At 33.1% G+C, this 22,826-nt stretch overlaps 1 protein-coding gene across 1 annotated transcript; it reads left to right on the top strand.

Annotated features, from left to right (window-relative positions):
• The first annotated feature begins 319 nt into the window (after positions 1 to 319).
• Positions 320 to 18,237, top strand: LOC128163111 (integrin beta-3-like). The gene is made up of 23 exons (XM_052826617.1): positions 320 to 523; positions 1,153 to 1,235; positions 3,457 to 3,555; positions 4,305 to 4,386; positions 4,554 to 4,688; positions 5,854 to 5,950; positions 6,293 to 6,389; positions 7,302 to 7,388; positions 8,257 to 8,340; positions 8,602 to 8,679; positions 9,666 to 9,872; positions 10,423 to 10,505; positions 10,749 to 10,800; positions 11,335 to 11,487; positions 12,409 to 12,545; positions 12,743 to 12,864; positions 13,201 to 13,310; positions 14,617 to 14,703; positions 15,009 to 15,141; positions 15,335 to 15,403; positions 16,034 to 16,078; positions 16,597 to 16,766; positions 17,251 to 18,237. The coding sequence occupies exons 1-23, from the start codon at positions 487 to 489 to the stop codon at positions 17,356 to 17,358; spliced, it is 2,355 nt and encodes a 784-aa protein (XP_052682577.1). The 5' UTR covers positions 320 to 486; the 3' UTR covers positions 17,359 to 18,237.
• Positions 18,238 to 22,826: the final 4,589 nt, after the last annotated feature.

Here is a 22,826-nt window from a genome sequence, read left to right as displayed (position 1 = left end):
GTATTAGTCTTATTTGAATATTCAATATTGATTTATTAGATGTTGATGTGTTAACGGGAACCGAACCCCCCCCCCCCCCACATACACACACTTCCATCTAACCCACCCACAAACATAAAAAAATAAACAAAAGAAATAACGTATTATGTGTCCAGAGAAGTGATTAATTATCGATAATTATAAAAGGCCGCGAATTTTTGTGCCCTCTAATGCAAACAAAAAACATCCCAACAGGAAACTTATAGCGCTAATCAGGGGTCACTGATTGCCGTGTATACTTAAAAACAAGAACACGGTGTAGAGAAAAGTCACACGTTTAACAAGTTTAAGATAAAGAGACAGAGTTAGGTATTGTTAGTGATGTTTTCTCCAGTTCAATGCCGCGATCTTTCCGGACAGACAGGAAGTAAATCATTTAAAAATCCAAGTGAAAGTCAATAATATAAGTGAAATCACGGCTTCTACAGGCTTACTCTGAACGGAAAGATGTTGTTGTTTGGACTGATTATCGTCTGTTTGGTTGGTATGTATATAATGATGATGTTGTTGATGATGATGATGATGATGATGATGATGGTGATGATGATGATGGGGATAATGATGTATTCAACTTATTAAATAAGTAACCCCAGTTTATTCCTTTAGAATATTGTCCATTTTAACATGTCACAAAAATGATGTATATGAAAACTTTATCAAACTATTAAGTAATTAGAAAATTAATTGACAATAACGTGCAAATAAATTTACTTGCATGTATGTTGATTCATTAGTGACGTGTAATGTTCCGCCGAAACTTTGTTCTAAATCAAGATGTAAATATTCAATCATAAGCCTTACGCGTTACGCTAATTTTGGTTGACCTCTAGAAAAAATCCTTATTCTAAAGATTTAATGCTGATCATTGAAGTTAATTTTGAATACCGATGTAAAATTGTATGCATGGAGACGGAACATCCTTAATACATGTAAAAACTTGATAAAAATAGACTGCCCTATTGATGTTTATGGAGAGTGTATCACCACTCAGGAATAAGATGTGCCTGATTTTACAACAATACACTATACATGTATATTTGATGTTTACAACAGTACACTATACATGTATATTTGATGTTTAACTCCACTAATATATACCGATTTCTTCATCAGCTAACGTCTGCTCTCAAGCCTGTTCAGGAGCGAGGTGCGGCGACTGCCTGATTAACGAGGGGTGTGGCTGGTGCAAGGACTCGGTCTGTGATTGTTACTGCATTCCCGTTCTATTCCTGTTTCAATTGTATTCATGATAACACAGAACCTATGCCGTATGAAATATGATGCCCCTCTTTAGAATATCATCTAAGGACACAGTCTGTTTTAATTGAAAACGATAGATAAGATGAACATAGTGGGAAATGTGCTAGCCTTTCTCTTAATTTAAAGCAGGTTTTTCCCCTTTCCCCTGTATTTAGCTACGATATTTTAGATATTACCTGTTTTCAACTGTTGATGAATCCATGATTAGTTAACCTTTTTGAAACTTTTTGAAGGGTGAAAAAATACATGAAATAAGAATTTTTTTTCGGAAAAACTTATACTTAATTCGCGTAATCAAGACTCAGGAGAGATAGGGCATTGGAACATATTAACAATGTTCATGCACGGATCCAGAAATTTTTTTCAGGAGGGTCCGACGGTTATTTGAGTTTGCCGGGAGGGCACTCTATAGATCCGCGCATGCATTTTATTAACTTTCATTAGGTTGCTCAGGGTTGATGATTCGGAAGGTAATCTTAAACCACAGGTACCTGTCGTAACCTATGTTTTATCATTAAACATATATACATGTACCCTTTACCTAATATAATACACAAGGTACACATCGCCACAATCTTGGATTTATTTCAAACTGCCCAATCAGGTGAAAATTTCGCTTAAAACTCTTCAGTAAAAATTTTTTGCGATCACCTCCGTCTTCCGATCGGTCATTCAAAACATAAGATTACACTAGGTTTATCAGGAACAGTTTATTACACCCATCAATATTAAATCCCCCCTCAATCTATGGAGAGCCAAAGGGTTCAACATCTATATATAAAATTATGAGTTTGTGATTTTAAATGTGTTATTTATTAAATGTAAATGGAGAAATGTTAATTCTTAACTCTGTTATTGGGTCTTCAGACATTTTATATCACCATTTGTAAATCGTGATTTGTTAGAACTATCGGGTTTTTTTTTGGTAATTTGCTGATTGCGCTGGATGCAAGTTTGACATTTGTATTTGCGCCATTCGCGATTTGTATAAAAATGTACCATTATGACGACAGGAGATGCGCGCTACGATGATTTAAACCCAAAATAATCAATAAGTGAATGCGAACCGACGCTTTTATTGCAGGAAACTCTTTAATACAAATTTATATTTTAATACCCCAGGACATAGTTGTCATTTCGTCATTTGTCACCGCAGGCACGTAGTATCCGGGGGGGGGGGGGGGGGGGGCAGGGGGGCCTGCCCCCCCCCCCCCCCCACTTTTTCTCGCCGCAACCAATTTTTTAAAATTTACATATAAAAAAATGAATTATAACGGAGTTGGCCCCCCCACCGATTAGGAATTTGATGATTTGGAGGAAAACAATTTTTGGTAGTGAAGAAAATTTTTTTTGGAAGAATAGTTTAGAGTTTAGGTTCTCCCCCCCCCCCCCCCCCCCCCCCCCCCCCACGGATTAGGATTTTGAAGATTTTTGGAAACTCTAAATTTCCTTTTTTTTTTTTTTGTGCTTGTCAAGATTTTTTGGATGGTTCTGCCCCCCCCCCCCCACACACACACACTTTCAAAAACGATGCAACGTGCCTGCACCGTTAACTAAAATCGTCGTACGCGGATCTATCAAGCGCGGATCTAGATGTCAGTGGGTTCAGACACTCTGAAAAATTTTAAATGTATTTAATTACATAAAGTCAGGTACCGAAAATAGGCGTTAGTGCATGTGTCTTGTGAACTGAATTGTTTTCCGTTTTGCTATGTGAGACGCGTGACCAATTTCCCCGGTTATATGAGACACAATTGTGATGATGTTATTTTACAGTCATTGTGTACAATGAACGTTATGTGCATATGTTGGGGAAGGGGTGGGGGACTCATCGGAAAGGATGTTCAATCTTATAAAATTTATAAAAAAATTTAAGCCTCGAATCCCCTTTTTGGACAAACAAAATGATACTTTGGATCACACACCCCAGCAAAAAAATCTGAACCCGCGCATGCATATATAAAAAGATGTTTAATGCACTATTTATGTGTTTAACTCTTTACAACTTACCAACTGTAACACAAATCTTTTTAAAACTTTCAAATTTATCTGAGGTATGTCTTTTTATCGAAACAAATGATATGGACTAAATGAAAGCAATTATATATTTCTCATGAATCTGTTGATATATAATAATTTTCTTAACCATTTATATAGGAGTTTTCATTCCCGCGATGTGCGCCAATCAATCAGTTAACAGATAATGGATGTGTCGCTGTGATCAAAAGAAAGGAGCATGTCGTTCAGTTACTGCAGGTAAGAGGGACAAAAACAGATTCAGGAAGTATATTTACACGCACAGGTAAAAATAACTGCTGCGAAATTCAAACCAGCTATCTGTACAGTAGGTCTTTAGTTTTGGTTCGGGTTGAGGGAATAATTGATAACGTATTATCGACCGTGCAGTGCTTGTAACAAGAACAAGATTTAGTACAGGCATAAAAACAGCCAGAGAAGGTTGATAACAGTACCGATCAGACCCAACCTAACACCAGAGTAAACCCCAGCTAAATCCCGGGTTTACTTTCTGGGTTTACTTTGGGTTTACTTTTTGAAAATTAGGGTCCACTCGGGGTTTACTTTGGGTTTACTCGGGGGTTTACTTTGGGTTTACTCGAGAATTTTTTTTTTTGAGTCAACTATACGCACTGAAGTGTGAAGCAGACCTGTATTTTATTTAATCATCCTACTGCCTGTGATTCCTGCCCCTTGTATATTCCGAATGAACATGTAGCGTCTGCTTTCAGGGTATACTTCTGATCGGGGTTTACTCTCTGTGTCCACTCTGGGTTTACATGGGGTTTACTCTGGGTCCACTCTAGTAAACCCAGAGTAAACCCAGAAAGTAAACCCAGGGTTAAGTTAGGGTTTACTTTCTGTTAGGTTGGGTCTGATCAGTACTGTATTTATAACAGGTTTGGATAATAATAAACTTTTTTTTCAATTTAAACAATTTCATAAAAAACGCTCTCTATTTGCTAATATTCAACATATATTTTGATAAGAACGATGAATTTTCTGACGGAGGACCAGGGTTGGAACCAGTGCAAATCAAACCGCAGAGAATCAAAATCCGACTGACGCCCAGTAAGTCGGCCATATTTGCAAAGAGAAAATGCCTTTCAAACATAAACTTCCTTCAAAAAAGTGTCAAAAAGCTGCAGTTTAATAACTTGTGGTTTAATTCTTTATATGCATGTTACTACTCATTACTTGCTTTACCGGTTTGAATTATGGATGTAATATCTTATCAGATAGCCAGCTGAGAAATGTGATGGTGTTCTACAAGATTGCAAAGAATTTCCCGCTAGATCTGTATTTTCTGAATGATCCATCTTATACCATGAGACAACTGACGTCGAGTCTCAATCTTCTAGCCAATGACATAGGTAAAAGATCATAGACATCCACTAGGTGGTATGTTGGTTTTACATTGTGTTTCTAGGTGTTTTAACGAGAAACAAGTGAATTGCTCATCACTAATGACAAGTTTGTGACTCGTGATATAAATCGATAATGTTAAAGTATGAACAATGTTAATACTTAACATTGACGTACCCTATGACACCATATACTATTTTATTAGGGCCCCGTTCTGTTGGCGTCCGTACGTCCGTCCGAGATCACTCGTCGGGGGTATACCTGCATCTTCTCTCCCGTTGGTTCAATCTGGCTAATACGTCACCCCCCCCCCCCCCCCCCCCGGAGTGCAATTTGGTAAAGGATGCTTAGTGTTTTTAAACCAAGATTCTAGGTCTAAGGTTAAGGTCATTATGACATAGCAAAATTATCTGAAAAACCCTTGTCCGTATATCGTTTATTATCTCCCCTTGGTCCAATTTGGCTCATACTTCAACCATATAGTGCCTTAACTCGAGGTATAGGCAGTGTAACATTAAAATTTTAGGTCAAAGGTCAAGGTCATATCAGACCACACTATTTTTTTCGAAGCATACTTACTATCCACGTAGCCCTATCTTGTTCTTAGTCCACATAAACAAAGCCTTTGGGTAAAAAGGTGTTGCATTGAACCAAGTTCCAAGGCCAAATGTGAAACTCATAACAAATATCTATAAAATTTAGTTTTAAAGCATAAATTATTTTCATTGACTTAATCTTGCTCTGATTAAACCTAAAATGCATACTGGTAAGGGATTTCAGAAAAATCGTAAAGTTACAATGTATATGCCAAATTGAGACATTTCTAAGTCATAAAGGCAATGTCAAAGTAAGATCCTCTAAAATGCTTCTATCCTATTTCCGTTATTTAATATAAGCTTTATTCTTTGAGATGGTCACCGTCTCAATAATGTCCGGTTGGATTATTTTCAATTACATTTATTGATGGTTTTACTTCACAATTTTGATTATATAGGGTTAATAGAAAATCTGGCAAAAATCAATGTACATTATTGTATTAACGAATTGACCTTGTACATAATGTGATGATGACATGATATCACACTAGGGGTGGTTTCAGCTGTAAAATAGTTATTAATTCTGTGTTCATAAAAATCAAAGGAGTTGCAAGCTGTCTTATTCATCTTTTCTCAGCAAATGACATAGCGACATTAACGACAGACTTTACTTTTGGACTCGGAACTTCCATGGACAAAGTCGTTTCACCATTTACCCGACAGGATCCAAAATAGTGCGTACTTTTAACACTGATCAAACCAATTCTAATGGTGATCAATTCTATACCATAGTATCAAAAATTGAAAATTCTTTTTGTTAAGCATTGAATAATATTGTTATCACAACATTGTTGAGGCTTGTATGATAGGCTACTTTAAGATTACATTCACTAGTAGTAGTACATGTATTACTTCTCGTAGTGAAAAGTATATCAGTATGGTTAGAAAAATAATATTTGTAAAACTTGTAAATCTGAGAGCTTGCTATCCTTTAAAAGTGTAAAAGTAACGGTATGATGTACATGTAAATCCCAACACGTTACAACTTAAATACCCAGTCTGTGTTTTCCGTTTAGCTTGGCTACTCCCTGTGGGACCACCTCGATTCCTTGTGACTTCCCTTATTCCTTTATTCATCGACAGTCACTGACCAACGACATAACAGCGTTCACGGTAAGTTAAACCAGTCGCAGCCAAATAAGGACACACCCGTCTTCACTTTATGTAGGATCAGATACAACCAAATCACACAGCAATACATGTTTTCACAGTTAAAGTTAAACTGGCCACAACCATCTCACGAAATTGCGGCCTTCACAGTAAGTTAAACCAATCATCAGTCAATCACTACATAACGGCTTGTAGGTTAACTTAGACGCAATACGTTTCGTAATACTTGGATAATAATTTACAGTATTGTCGATGTGCTTAAAAGGGCATGGTCAAGATTTTGGTCAAAATTATTTTTTCAATTTTAATGTTTTCAATACTTTGGAAAGGCATTTTTAATAGGCAACCAAAATTTGAGCGTCATTAGTTGAGTTAAAAGCAAGTTACAGAGCTTGCAATTTTTTGCTTTGTAAACAAAGCTTTTGTTTACAATTTGAATATTGAACTGAAAATTCCAATTTTAGACCGAAAATGAACGTGTTAAACGTTCGAAACTGTTTATTTATGCTAAAATGGATAAGACATATAAGCCTTAAAAAGAGTTTTTACTGCTATATTGAACCTATGTAAACAAAAACATGGCACGAGCCTTGTTTACATGACAAAGAATTGATAGCCCTCTGATTTGCTTATAACTTTACGACTGACTCTCAAATTTCATTTGATCACTAAAGCATTGTAAATAATGAAAACAGAAAAATAGAATTTGACCAAAATCGTGACCATGCCCCTTTAAATAAATGTTTTCATCGTAACCTTTGTTTCCAAATGTTTTTGATGAAGAAATATTTAAGAGTACCTATTGCAAAAACAAAAATGCAGAAGACCAACTCAGGTATTGTGTTACAGACATTAAGCTGATATCTAGTGGATATTGCTCTTTACCTTTGTTTTTATTCCTTTCTGGTATTGTAGAATGCTGTAAGAGGTGTTAATACTACTGGGAACCAGGATATTGTAGAGGGCTTACTTGACGGACTGATGCAGGTCATGGTGTGCGGTGTAAGTATCAAATTAAAGATGTGGTCAAACACCCAAAGGAATCTCAGCATTAATATTGCCTTCCCTTTTTCCATACAAAGATTGTTTTTATATATATTCCATTATATAATTTTTGCGCTAGAAGTACAATATTCACTGAGGCCTGGATAATTGTTTGATACGATTAATGACATTTTGATATATCAGACTAAGTGCTTTCCTTTCATTGTACTAAGTTTGTTCAACCTCAGGTTAATGTTATTGCCGAACTCAGAGAAACGCAATGTGTTATTGGACGACAGGAGTTATGATAACAAATCAAAACAATACATATATTATACTTTTTGGCGGTAGCTAAATCATTGAATTGTTGAAATAAAAAAAAACCCAATACAAACAGTTGTTATATTCTATGAGTCATTCACAAATTGATACAGGGACACCAAAAATCACGTGTTATGAGAAGTTAAGAGGACAACCTCGTCCCCTATATCTAATTAGTAGTCAAAGTCCAATTTATTGAATAACACAGAAATTATAATTATACCAAATTGTGTCATTTGAAAATTCATATAAAAGTTAATTTTTTTTTTAAAAATTGTTATATCTGTTTTAAACAGACAGCTTGGAATTAATCTATTATTTGCTTGTTACAGATATAATGTTGATTATTTATCGATTTTTTTCTCGATTAGTCATAAAGAACTACATAAATCTTTATAAATGTATGTTGTAGGATAGATTGATTAAATCTAAACCAATCAGACAGTAGGAATTAATCTATTGTTTGATTGTTACAACTATTATATTGATTAAATATGGATTTCTAATGGCCCAGTTAGTTATAAAAAAACTACATACATCTGTATGAATTAATATACTATCGTAGGATAGAATTGGATGGAGAAAGAAATCCCGGCGTATGGTGATTTATGCCACGGACATCAACTTCCATCACGCTGGGGACGGAAGGGTGAGCAAACACCAAACAATGATCGTGATTCTCATGTAAAAAATCAGTACTCAAACGTTATCAACCAACTGTTGTACAAAATCTTCTCTAAACCTTTTAAATCTTAATAAAGGAACCGTTGTGTTGCAACGATGCAGACAGTATTTCACAATGCAATTCTAGATAAAGAATGTTCCATAAAAGTTTTTCAACACACATTTGATGTAGTGTAGTTGAAAAAAGAGAAACTCATATCTAAATACGATTCGGTTGTTTCTGCAGGTCGCTGGAATCTTACAACCAAACGATGGATTATGTCACCTTGACGGTAACGGAAAATATACAATGGCTGAAGTTCAGGTACAAAAATATTAAACTATGTGTATATCATTTATGGTTTGAGAATACATGTAATTGAAATTTACATCCATCTCTCTTTGCTTTTCTTTCTCCCCTCTCAGTTGACAAAAATAGAAGAAGAAGTTACCTTGCTTGTATCACCTTTTCATAAGCTATTGGAATAGAAAGATGTTTTTATCTCTTGTCTAGATCATCGTGATTTTTACAAATATTCTGTATTTATCATATATTGTTTGAGAATACATGTAATTGAAATATACATCCAACTCTTTTTGTTTTCTTTCTCCCCTTTCAGATGACAAAAATAGAAGAATAAGTTACCTTGCTTGTATCACCTTTTCATAAGCTATTGGAATAGAAAGATGTTTTTATTTCTTGTGTAGATCATCGGGATTTATACTAATATTCAGTTAGATATTATAAATCTTCATTGGCGTGTACCCAAACTAAAGTTATGAGCCCTGATTAATGTGTTATTAAGACTTCATCAACGAAAACAGTTTTTTCTACACAATGAAATAAATAAAGAGTACTGACAGAAAGCTTATGACTGTGAGTGTTTAAGGAAAGCGATACCAGTTAAATTTGTATGGCCATAGATCCGTCTTTCTCAAAATACTCAGAGAGATGGGTGTTTGTGGCCATTTGTAGGACTATTGATATTCTCTAGATGAAGATCTCTGTATAAAGATATAAAAATTGTGAAAATTTTAAAATTATCATACGTGTTTTTTTTCTTAAATTGTTGTTTGTGATGAAAAATACCATTTTAACAATTTTGAAGAAGACCTGACGGGTCATTTGTTGACAATCTAGCCTCCTTTATTTTGAATCAGAACATTCTTGTGCTTAAGAATGCTTTTAAAGAAATAAATATGAAGATTAACGATATTTCAAAATCATTTTTTTAAGGGGCATGATAATTCATCCTCGTTTTTTTTAAAGTTTGTAATATAAACTGATCATTTATGTTTTTTGTGTTTTAGGATTATCCTTCTGTTGGTCAGATATTACAGAAAGCACGAGAAAACAACATCAATATAATCTTTGTGATCGGTGGAACGGAAAATGAGTTTATAAGGAATAATTATTACGACAAATTCGCTACCTATCTCCCTGGGGGATTCAACAATGCCTCCGAACTGACTACAGACGCTTCAAATATTTTAAATATAGTTGGCAGCAGCTATAGGGTAAACATATTGATGCCTCCTATAAAATAATTGCAATGTTGACAATAATTAATGACAGGAAAGGTAAACAATAACAATGACAATACACTTTATTCTCAAAACTGAATTCACAGTGAATCAAAAATACTTATGAACAGTATGTAAAAATTACAATACAAAAGAGGAAAACAATTGGTACAGGCATAGTAAAAGGATAATAGATACTTTAACCAAGAGAGCTAACTCTCTCAAATATAGTATCTAATAGTTTACAAATACCGGTAAGCTGGTTTATGTTGGGACATTTAACAGTGTTTCAAATTTTTCAACCAGGGTACATGTATGTTAACTGCGTTTCATACCATATATATGTTAATTCACATTGATTTCAGATTTCTTAACAGATTAGGTTATCAAAATTCTTCAATACATTAATCATTTTTTGAGTTATATAACAATGTAAAGACGCTAGCATTTGGTATTAATTAAATAGCTAAGCAAGTGACTTTGTAAAAGAACTTTAAGAGTAAAATAATGATGATTAATGTAAGCTTTTTTTTATCATTAAAAGCGTCTACGAGAAACTGTCAAATTAGTGATGACTAAAGTTCCCGAGGAATTGGATGTTGGGATTTATAGCAACTGCAGAACTGGGTAATATGGATTTTGACATATTGATATTGTCTAAAACTTTGAGCTGGATTGATACATGATATAAGATAGGACACGATAAAAACTTCATATACATTTAAAAGAACCCCCCCCCCCCAAAAAAAAAAAAAAAAACAAAAAAAAAAACGTATTCATATGTGCATTGAAAGAAAATTAAAAAAAGGATAAGTAACTGTAATTTTACGTTTTAAAAGTAGATTGTTTTCAATTATTGTTCATTTGTAGACGATTCCTTGACAAGACAAATAACTGTACAGGTCTGACATTGGAGAAGTGGGTAAGTAAGATATACACCAAGGATTAAATTGGTCTTTTATTTGATACATGTATTGCTAGATTATGTTGAAGATTTCTTCTCAGAAATAAGAAGATAAGATTACTAGCAGTATTTGATATTATGTGAAACGATGTTATATGCTTTTACAAAAAAGTCTCTAACCCCCAATTAAAGATGAGGTTTATCTTCTCAAATTGCAATATTTGCTGCATCTTGTTTAAGTATTTCGATATAATTTTTCTTTAATATTTCTACATTGTATACTATTTTTAAAAAATCCACTTCTTTTCAATTGCTTACATTAAAGTATGATAATGGCTTTTCCTACAAAAAGGACATTTCTGTTTGTTGTCTTTCAATTTTGGCTACGGTATATAACAATCAGCAGTTTAAAATAGTTCTACATTAAAATGTTGTTTAAATATGACCACAAAATAAACCAAATCGAACAGCTTCTAAAACCATATCATTTTTTAAAACAAATATTCAGTTGATTTAAAACGGAATGATGACATGTTTTTTTTTAATTTGCAGACAAACTTTACTTTATTTTTGTTTTCCAACATGACCACATGCCCCGATCAGAGAACTGTGAATTTCACTATTTTCCCCGAAGGCCTAGAAGAACGAGTTGAAATAGAAGTGGAACACGTGTGTGATTGTGACTGTCAACTTGAACCAGAAGCGGTAATTAATACTAAATAGGTCTTTACTTGGATGCCACCAAAATGTTCTACAAATGTGTTTTCTATGTTTGCAAACATTCTGAATTGTCATTGTCCTTTTAATGTAGGTTTTTATTTTAAAAACTATTCGCCTTTCATTATTGAATATGTTTGAAAAAAAAACCCCAGCTTTGAAAGGATAGAAACAGAAATAATCTGTCATTGTTATTTGAATAGTATTTAGTAAATACTAGATGGATGGTAATTTTAATAGTATTCTAGATTAAATTGTAAAACACTATTAATTTAAAAAAAAAACCCGCTATTAGTAGAATATGCATGATGAACTGCTCAATCATTCAGTGAAATTATTGTAATATTATTGTATATTTGCCAATCAGTTTAAATGCTTTAAAGACCGTTCAAAGCCTCAATGAAAACATGATTTGTATCATGTTTATTGTTGCAAAATTTATTGCTGTTTTCACTCTTTTCAGACGGGTAGTAGATCTAATAATAAAATAGATTAAATCACATTTACATCCTAGTTTTCAAACAAAGTGACGTTAAAATTGAAGGATAGAATAGATGAAGTCAGTCATATCACACCTACTTTTTGTTTATTTTTCCTACACTTCTTTGCCTTTATCATACTTTAATTTTTTCTTTTGCATTTAAGATAATTCATCAAACTATCTTTTAAGTAACACTGCTGAACTGAAATCTGTAACTTCATTAAAAGTGGCAATATTTAGCAACCATGTTTTCAGATTTTTTGTGCATGATTTCATCACCAAATTGAAAAAGGAATATTATATTTTAAATTTTAAATGTTACTAGTATATTGATAAGCGTAATGTGGATATTAAACTTTTTAACAATGTAGTATCCTGTCAATACTCCTTTCTTAATAATTAAATTATTTTATTTACCTTCAATTCAGGAACCAAACAGTACAAAATGTAACCAGAGAGGGACGTACGAATGTGGGGTGTGTCACTGTAATGAGGGGTGGTCAGGTGACAGCTGTGAGTGTGACGAGAGGGGATCAGAGACGGAAGCGTGCGGGACAGAGGCGGGGTAAGTCAGAAAATAGGACGGATTTAGATTGTAGGACGAAGAAATACATCTGGTAACTTTAAGAAAAAATGTAAAAGTTAAAAGAAATTTGTGTTTTTTGATTAATTTTAACACTTGGCCTATTATTATATGTAAAAAAAGAGCTGTTTTATTGCATTGCTCTTTCATTTAAAAAGGAGATAACCCATTCTTTATAGAATCTGCAGCAATGCTGGAAACTGTACCTGCAGGAAGTGTGATTGTTTTGAGGGATTCAGTGGAGACAAGTGTGAATGTAACGACCTTAATTGTCCATATTTTAACGGGAAACTGTGCGGAGGTCAGTCTTATGTGTCATACAGCTGCATATGAGATCCACACTGTGTTTGATTTCCAACACTGTTTTTAAGTTTTAAAAATAAGCAGCGAACAGTTCTCATCATCTTGAACAACTTATATTCAGTGTAAATGAGTTAAACACCTTGCCATTTTATTGAACCTGAAGTATTAGGTACATATGAAAGAAAATAAATTTGAAAAATAAAAGAAGATGGCTCCAGCACAAATTGAAGATTATTGGTTGCTCAGAAATCAGCGCTATCACGTAAATAACATACAGCTGTATTACATTTTTGTATAAACACTTTGCATCACTGACTTTACCGTTCTTGTACAGGGCCCGGTAATGGGCGGTGTTCGTGTGGCTCGTGTGTCTGCGATCCCGCGTACTCGGGCAAAGCTTGTGATTGTATGACCTCTACAGAGGCCTGTAAGGACAGCAACGGGGTACGTGAACTAAAATATAACAGAAAAATGATAAACTACTACCCCGCAATACTATACACATTACTATGTTTTTTTATTACAATAAAAAACCTATAAGCAATCAATACCCAGGGCTATATAGGATATAAAATTCTATTTTATACACATACTGAACTAGGTGCCTTGGTGGTTTTTGGGAATAACTGTTGATTATAATCATCTCTCTTATGCAGTTACTCTGGCAAACCGAAAGTATCACAGTGTTTGTACTGGGACATTCTAAAGACCTGAAATACTATGGACCTGAATGACATGAAACATAAATAAATGATATAGTTTTAGGTTTTGCGTCAAATCAAATGACTTTTTGTGTAATTATTATATTTCCATATAAAATGTGATAGAAAAAATCATGAAACGACAACAAATTGACCTGAAAATTTCAGGTGACCTGAAATTTTATATAAATGATACCTTTCTATGTACTGTGTCAAATTAGATTAGATGTGTCGGGTTTTCTTATAACTCCATGTGATATGTGTTAGAAAATTACATTCAAGAAATTACATATCTTTTTTTTATTTTTTGCGCAGAAATACAAAAGACCTGAAAATTTGATCTGACCTGAAAACGAGCTAGGTTTCATCTGTAGATATATCTATTTCAAGATCATGATAATTAGAATTCCATATTCGCTCAACACCGCTGACAAAACTAAGTAGTACTTAAAATAATATATAAGTTCAATGCAATGTATTTAGAAGTAATGTTTTCAAAGGAAACTTATTTATAATAAACACCTTAAAATAGTCTGATAGTACAGACAGTTAGGTTTACCAACATGGTTCATGTCTATGTCTGCTGCCGATACAAGATGGACTGATTTTTAATGGTACTAACATTTTTTGTTTGTGGTCGTATGTATTCCCACGCCAGAGTTAAATATTGCATGGATACAATTATTTAGAAATATTTTGATAACTGATACAAATACATATCGAAGAGTTCTATGGCATTAATTCTCTCTTTGAATATCATGTAACATGATTTACATGGGTTTTTCGTTTTTTTTCGACTATACATGTAGTTCGGAATTCTTAAAAAAGCCCAAAAATATTAGAAAAAATGGTGGAATATTATTCATATACAGCTAAGGAACTACTTGCCAAGCAAAATAATATATTGCTGATTTTAGCATAAAAATATTCAATAAAATCAACTCCCGTCAGTACTTCAGTACTTTGATTGATATATGTAGATGCGTACCTTACTATATAATTTCATATACACAACAGTTTGATTTAAGCAGCATTGATTTCTTTGATAGACGCTTTGCTCTGACAATGGAAACTGTGTGTGTGGAACGTGTGAATGTAGCGCCGGATTCAGGGGCGAAGTTTGTGAACGTTGTCAGGTATGTATTTCATAACATCATCAACTACATACCTCGATGTCAAAACACCAAAGATAATGGGATGGTTAGATGTTTTTGACCATTTTAACTCAGCTAGAAGGATAGTTTTGCATTAAATTTATTAAAGTTATCTAAATTTTTAACTTTTTAAATCTTTAAAACTATAACTTTAAAATCGAATGTCTGTAATCTCACTTACCAATAGCTTAGAGCATTATCACTCTCTAAACATTTTACGGTTAACCTATTGGGAAGTTGATCATCAAGTTTCTTTAAATACTGATTTTACAGAGGTTATATTTTAGAGTTGCCCAGGGACGTGTTCTACAAACAATGACTGCGTGGAGTGTGTGGGCTTCAACCAGGGGGCATACAATCAGTCTGTGTGTGTCTCCAAGTGTGGGAACGTGGAGGCAGTGGCCATTTTCTTGGAGCCAGGTACAATTTACCAAACAAACTCACCTAAGACCAATTGTATTCATTTCCTGCATTTAAACGTCAAAATCTAAGACCAAACGTATTTGGCGTAAGGAATGTGTATTTCTCCACATTTAGAACCATACAAACGAACAAAGAGATTATCAGAATTCTTTTCTGTTTTTATTAGCATATTTAATTTTTTTCCTGGCAGGTAATGAGACGACGACGACATCGTGTATTCTGCAAGACAACTTTGGATGCCTCATATACTACAACGTTTGTAAGAAAAACTTTGTCTTTTGCTGTTAAGGCGATTAAATAATGCCTATTGTTATAGTTTCATGTTAAATACTGAAATCTGATTGGGTAAGACGCAGTTAATAATATTTACTATTACCCTCAGCGTTAGCAACGCACTTGGCAACGGGTAACATTAAAAAATGTTACATGCGCGAAAATTATGCGCGTACGGTTCGCTGTAGAATTCACGTTATTCCTATATAAAAGCAGTAAAATTTTCTTAAAATTTTTAAAAAAGACATTCAGTATAACAAAATAAATAGTGCCTGTTTGGGAGGATAACAGTTGAAATTGACACCCCTCGAAAACCATTGTCAACCTCCGCTTCGCGTCGGTTGACAATGGTTTTCTCGGGGTGTCAATTTCAACTGTTACCCTCCCAAACAGGCACTATTTATATAATGTATGATTTTACAAATTGTTGCAATGTGATTTTAGATTACAATTGATATGCTGTTCGGTTTGTTATCTCAGATGGCACTGGTACTCGTTGGTTTGTTTTTTTAGTAGGCACTGATAGTGGTCGGTTTGTTATTTAAGATGACATTGATACTGGTCGGTTTGACACTTTAAATGGCATTGATACTAGTCGGTTTTTATTTTGTTTTAGATGAGACTGATACTGGTCGGTTTGTTCAAGTCCGTTCTGTCAAACGTAAGCATTTTATTTTCATTATAAATGTTTTGGTTTTAAAAGAAAGAAAATTGTTTATTTGAAAGATCATGTAGATATGAATAATACTATAATATAATAACGTATCAAGGACGATCAAGAAAGATGATTTAATTGTAAAAGGTTTATATGTCACGTCACGTAAATCTCTTCCCAACACACTTAATAGTAAACATCATTTTATTTTACTTCAAGTAAGAACATACAAGATGCGTTAATCACTCAGTTTTGGTAAACTATAATTGCACTTACTTTCATTTTATGTTCACACGCAATATATTTATAAACGATTAATTAGGTTGCCCGCAAATTGCGTTAATCACCCAGTTTTGGTAAACTATAATTGCGCTTACTTTCATTTTATGTTCACACGCAATATATTTATAAACGATTAATTAGGTTGCCCGCAAATTGCGTTTATCACTCAGTTTTGGTAAACTATAATTGCACTTACTTTCATTTTATGTTCACACGCAATATATTTATAAACGATTAATTAGGTTGCCCGCCTGGACCAGCGGACCCGGTAACGGTCGGACTGAGTGTATCCGGGGCCTTCTTCCTGGTGGGAATCATTCTGCTGTTGATTTGGAAGCTACTGACGATGTTGTATGATAAACTGGAGTACTCCCATTTCGAGACAGAGATTAAAAACCCAGTGTGGGAAAAGGTAAACTAGAATAATAAAATGCACAATTTGATTTACAGGTAAACTAAATATATATTTTAATATGCATCAAAACACAGCTTACTTTTCTAAGTGCAGTTTTAAAAAAATCATAAACGGTTGAGAATTTGTTAAAGAAGTTTTAAGCCTCCCTCATTATTTTATTAATAAGTTGAAATAATGATATTTTCCTAATGAAATTGCAAAAATGAGACTTATCTAAAGAAACTTAACTTTTGAAAAACGACGGATAAGTTATGTGTTTGAAATTCTGTGTAATTATGCCTTTCTCAATTTGAGTTAAGAATTGTCTTAACCTATTTTGTACACAGCAGTAAAGATAAGTAATATATTGAGAAATCGGTGAAGTCGAATCAATATTTTGTCAACCTATTTACATGTATCTCTATCTGTTAAAGAGGTGCTCTGTTATACAGAAAATTTGCTCTATCCTCTTAATATTGGCATCTGATATTTTCTGTTGTAGTCTGAGAATCCGATATACAAGGAGTGTGTGACCACGGTACAGAACCCAATGCACGACATTGCGGATGTGTCGCATGATGAAATAGCGAATGAAACTTCGCATATATAAGTTTGTTTGGATGGAAACACTGATAACTGCCGAGAAAGAGAATTTTAAAACACAAATTTTCGTGGTTCATGTATAGTGATTGTTATCGTATAGTAGTTGTACTACGTTAAACATTTAGATATATAGGTCATTGACTCATGTGTTCTCCAAAAAAGCTCCAGAAATTGTATTTGTTCTCTTATCAATGCTATGTAGACAATGCATTCTACATGAGCATGCTGTTTATACTTTGACTAAATCAATAATCGAATGTAAGATGCATGAGGAGATTTGGACAGTCCTGCTCTGTGGTAAAAATTAAACGAAGGCTTTGTGTATTATGAATATATTCGTTCTCCTTGTCCAGTTCACATATCATATAAATATATTGTGTGTAGATTCATAGTGAAAATAAAGTAAAGGAAAATATAATAATCAATTTAATGCATAATATGTTCTGTTCTTTGTATATTATTGATAAAAATCAACACAAACTGTCAACTTATCACATATAATCAGATCAGCATTTAGAACAATATTAAAATTGGTGTTATTGGGAAAGGACTACATATGGTATGGGCCTAAAATGCCCCCTTAAAAGGAATATCATTATTTTACTGTAATTCTTTGTTTTCTTTGTACAGATATATATGTGATGTTTTAACTTAATGTTCATTTTGATTCAAGTGCCCACAATTTAGAAATATGGCATTGTAAAGACAGCCTTTTCCCGCCATTTTTGCATTTTAGCATAAAAAAAGCTTGTTTTCAAGAAGATTTTCTTTCAGGAAACATAGACCGCATGCTTGAACCAACAAAATATTTTAATCAGAGATGTATTTAGCCAAGACTAATAAGTGACAAAAAATTTGTCCTGGTTCAAGCATGCGCTCTATATTTTCCATTTAAGGAATGAATTCAATATTTTTTAGTTTTATACGATATAAAATGGTTTGGGGCAGTTTACGCTTTATAAACCGCGAAGCGGTTTATAAAAAAGCGTAAACTATTCCAAACCATTTTATATCGTATAAAACTAATAAATATTGAATTCATTCCTTATAATTTAATTTATTTGCTATCAATTGTTGATAAAAACGGTCATTTGATCTATAAAATGACATCAAATTGTACAAAATTCAAACGTAACGTCAGGCGGATTGATACGTTTTTGACGTTTGTCTTACTATGACGTAGGCAACATTCTTTATACGATATAAAATAAATTTTTCAACCAATCAGAAAGCGTGTTACAACCAGAATTAAATTATTCGTAAATAGATGTGAAAAATGTCAATTTCGACTGATTTTGATTGAATTTTTGAAATAGCGTCACTTCTGACGTCATATACTGCAAGTCAGTGCAAATAAATCAAATAAATATGTGAAAAATATATTTTATATGAACTCTTCTAAATCATAACATAACATTTTATTGTAACCGAAACACTTTAAAAAATGGTGAATTATGGGGGCTAAATTTGACTCATATTATATATAGTTCTTTAATGTAGTTTGCAAATTTTTTACTCAATAAAACATGTAAATAAAACAAGTAGACTTATTTTTCTCGAACAATTAGACGTCTTTCAACATTATCAGTTTTATGTGCAAAACCTTTCTGCTTAAATATAATCAATAAAATGTGTTCTCTGCATTACATCAATAAAAATTATGTCAAAAGATTTAATATGAATTTTATTCTTTTTGATCTTTGCCCTGAATGTCATTTTGGTTAGCCGATGTAAACTTTTTTGAAAATAGGCCGTTGTCTCTACGAGTTATAAAAAAAGAGTTGTATTTTTTAAGAACTGAAACTTTCAGGAGAAATACCTGCAAGAAGGAGAACTCCGAGTTTAATACAGGAAGATGCATACTTCAAAAATGACATCATTCAACAATTGATCAAAATTACAGCTTGTCTCTACTATCAGCATCAGACCAACATATTCCACACAAAGAGTTTAGACCGTACCTAATGCCATACTGGGACGGCAGTCTATGAGAACCTCACAAAGATATGAGATATGCCTCCCGACCCTTGAAAGATGTCGGGTCATCCCTATCAAGGGATGCTCTTTCATTTTTTAACTATAAAAAGGAAACACGAAATTCTCGAAGACTACATCGACAGTTGACAAAACAATGGTATTAGTTTGTATCTGATGAGATCGGGCAGGGGCGGAAATGGACCTGGAACTTTCTATAAGACGGCATGGAAAAACATGAAACGATCCTCATCTAAATTGTCTAGTTCATAATCAGATGAGGGCAAGTCAGCAAACAACATATCTGACTTATGTAAGTTGTGGAAAGACTTTTACGCAGATCTTGAAAGTTGAATGTTATATGAACTTGAAATTGACAATACCTTGTGGCAAATTTTACCAAGTTGGTACTCTGATAGCAAATGTTTTGTATCTCTAGCTGGAGTCAATTCTGAACTTTATAACAATCTCAAGCGTTGACAAAGGCAGAAAGCTCAGCGCCTTTATGTTTCCTGTGTATAATGACTTGTTGTATGAATTATCTACACCTACGAACTGTGTACATGTACTATTGGGCAGCTTGCATAATCCATGGATTCTGCCTGTTGATAATACAGCGTTTATTATTAACTCCCCTCGATCTCTCTAAGGTTCATTATACATTGTAGAATAATATGCTTACAAATGGAGATAACAGTACATTTCAAATAAAAGTGTTTCTTTGGACTTCAACAAACAGTCACAAATTTAATTTTTATTCTTCAGCATAATATACCCAATTGCAATGACATTATTTATTCTGCCTGTTTACTGCAGGCTTATGTGAAAAGCGATATACTTGTAAACGAGCTTTAAAAACTCACAGGAAATAAAATGTATTTACTTTAGTCTTTTGGTATTAATAGTTTCCAAATAAATCAAGTTGTATCAGCGAAAATTTCGATAAGGGTCGTTCATTCTTCTTCTAATTATTCATGTTCTTTTGGCAGATCTTATGAAAAAAGGAACAACACATAATGGAATATTTACATCTTCCAAGTATTATTCCCTCTATTCTTAGGAAAACGTATAGTAAATTCATAGCTTTATAGAAACTGACTGACATCTACACGCCCCGTTTATCAAATGGTCGAAATCTATAGCTGCTGAAACTGATAAGAAACTGACAGGTCTTAAATTGACACGCCCTGTTTATCGATTGGTCTAAACTTATAGCAATCTACGAAACATCACGGACTGCACGAAATAATCATGATGATGTCAGACTTAAACTCTTACAGGATACGATTTGGCTATTTCTTTTAGCTAATGTACTTATGTACATAAACAGTAATTTAAATAATTTAAATAACTTATCATAATCAATTTATAAATTATTTAAAAGAGATAAGTTATGAAATACAATAAAATACTTTTTTTCTGATTCATGCGGGTTATGAAGGTAACGATCATTGCAGAAAAAATTTCCATAACCCGCTAACACGGGTTATGTATTTTTTCTGTAATGTCGCTACCTTCATATCCCGTATGAATCACCAAAGAAAGCAGTATATCGTTTAAATATACACAACGCCAATTTTTAAGAAATGTCCAAAAGCGTTCTCTATCCTGTACAGCAAATCTCGGTCTCTGGTCAGAAAAAATAAATGTCACTGCCGCCTTCTGTATGTATTTCTCGGTGGACAAAGGAGAGCGGAAGAAACCACTGCTCTTTATATGGTTTTTATCTTTTCATCTTCCTAAGATGTTCCAGATAATATATTGTTTCCAAGACTCTTCAAAAAACAGCAATTGAGTATATTTGTCAAATTAGTTCGATTTATGCTGAAAGCAACGAAACTATATTTTCGAAACAAGTTCGAAACAAGTAGTCAGGATTTTTTTTAAGGGGAAACAAAATGGAAACATTCGTTTAACAATTCATTGATGGGCACATTTTTAAGAAAACTCTGGGCTGAGAATTTTTAAAATTTTTTTTTTTTACATTATTGTCTATAAAAACGATCTCCAAAATGTGTACCCACTGTAAAATAATGAAAATCAAAATCAACATACATGCAATGCTCATTTGTTTATTATTCATGAAATAGAAAGACAGGTTTTTATAGAATCTATTAGATATCTTAGATGTATTCCAGTATGTCTCCTTTGATTTGAAAGACACCAACATCCAATACCTGGCTCTCTATAACTGTGCAATGAGAATGCCAGAATATTTTTTTTTCAAATTACATTTGAAAAGGGGGAAACAATTGTATATTCATTATGAGGTCACTTTGTAATTGACTTTAGAAAATAGTAAATTGAATATTGTTTTCCCCTAAACTGATTGTAAATATTACTGTAAATATGTTTAAGTTTGTGGTTTTTTTTCCTAATTTTTTTTTAAAAATTAGTTTCATGTTCAACAACATAATACTGAATAAAGAATATCTTATCTACATATAAATGAAAGTACTAACTAGCTGAACAACAATGATGTCTTCGTTTTTATTTATACTAAAAATGTAATAAATATACTTTTCTGTAAATGCATGACAAATTGAGATGCTTCAATATGAATATAATATATTTTACAGAACAACGTTATAGCCAGCAAGTGTTATTTAGTTTCTAACAAAAATCAGACTTTGTTATTGTCCAATTTAAAATAGTTACATTTTTTTAACCAGCGAGACGATTTATATCTATACTACTATATTAAAATAAAAGATTCGAATTTTTGGGCTTCAATACCGAGAAATCGGAAGAGTACTGTCTTTTGTTTTATATATTTTAAACATCATTGGTACTTGAAGATAGCCAATTTGTTTTATTTTTTTCTTAATCAAGCTTCGCTAATTAAAAATCAACGAAATTTCTTTTAAAAATCCGGAAATCATCTGGATTTTTTGGATTTTACAATGTTACGCATGTGCATTACAGTCACGCTTAATCACGGGAACCTCTTTAGTTTATGTTTCAACAATATCACATTTGCATGGATGAAAGCAGAAACGATATTACAAATGTTTATCAAAGGAAATACGGGAGATTACTCTAACTCAGTGCATTTAATATGAAAAATCCCGAGAGTTTCGAATGTTAACATGGTGGGTAAATTCGAAGCGAGTGAAAAAGTTGATGAAAAAGTGTGGAATTCTGTATTAATATGAATTAAATTTTTAGATGAAAGGTATTTACAGCCTCAAAATGGTTTGCTATGAATAATTTGACTGTTATTTTGAATGCATTAATTTTCTTCAACATCGTTTCGGAGCGATTCTGCAATATTTTGCTACCATGGCTATTTACTGTTATATGGGAGGCATTTTAACGGTGGTGAAGACCTGTACCGAGACACATATTATTCTTACTAAGCAGATTGTAGCGAAATTAACATCATTATTGTAGGCTTAAGGCCTGATTGTGTAAAATTAATGTCAACATACGGTGTGTCGATGTATCTATTTCGTAAATGTCCGATATTACATGCAATGTCAACCCGTGCACGCACGGGTC

This window comes from Crassostrea angulata, chromosome 9, assembly GCF_025612915.1.
Source record: "Crassostrea angulata isolate pt1a10 chromosome 9, ASM2561291v2, whole genome shotgun sequence".
Taxonomy (NCBI): Eukaryota; Metazoa; Mollusca; class Bivalvia; order Ostreida; family Ostreidae; genus Magallana; species Magallana angulata.
Note: the sequence above shows the minus strand (reverse complement) of the source record. Positions and strands in the feature narration are given on the sequence as shown.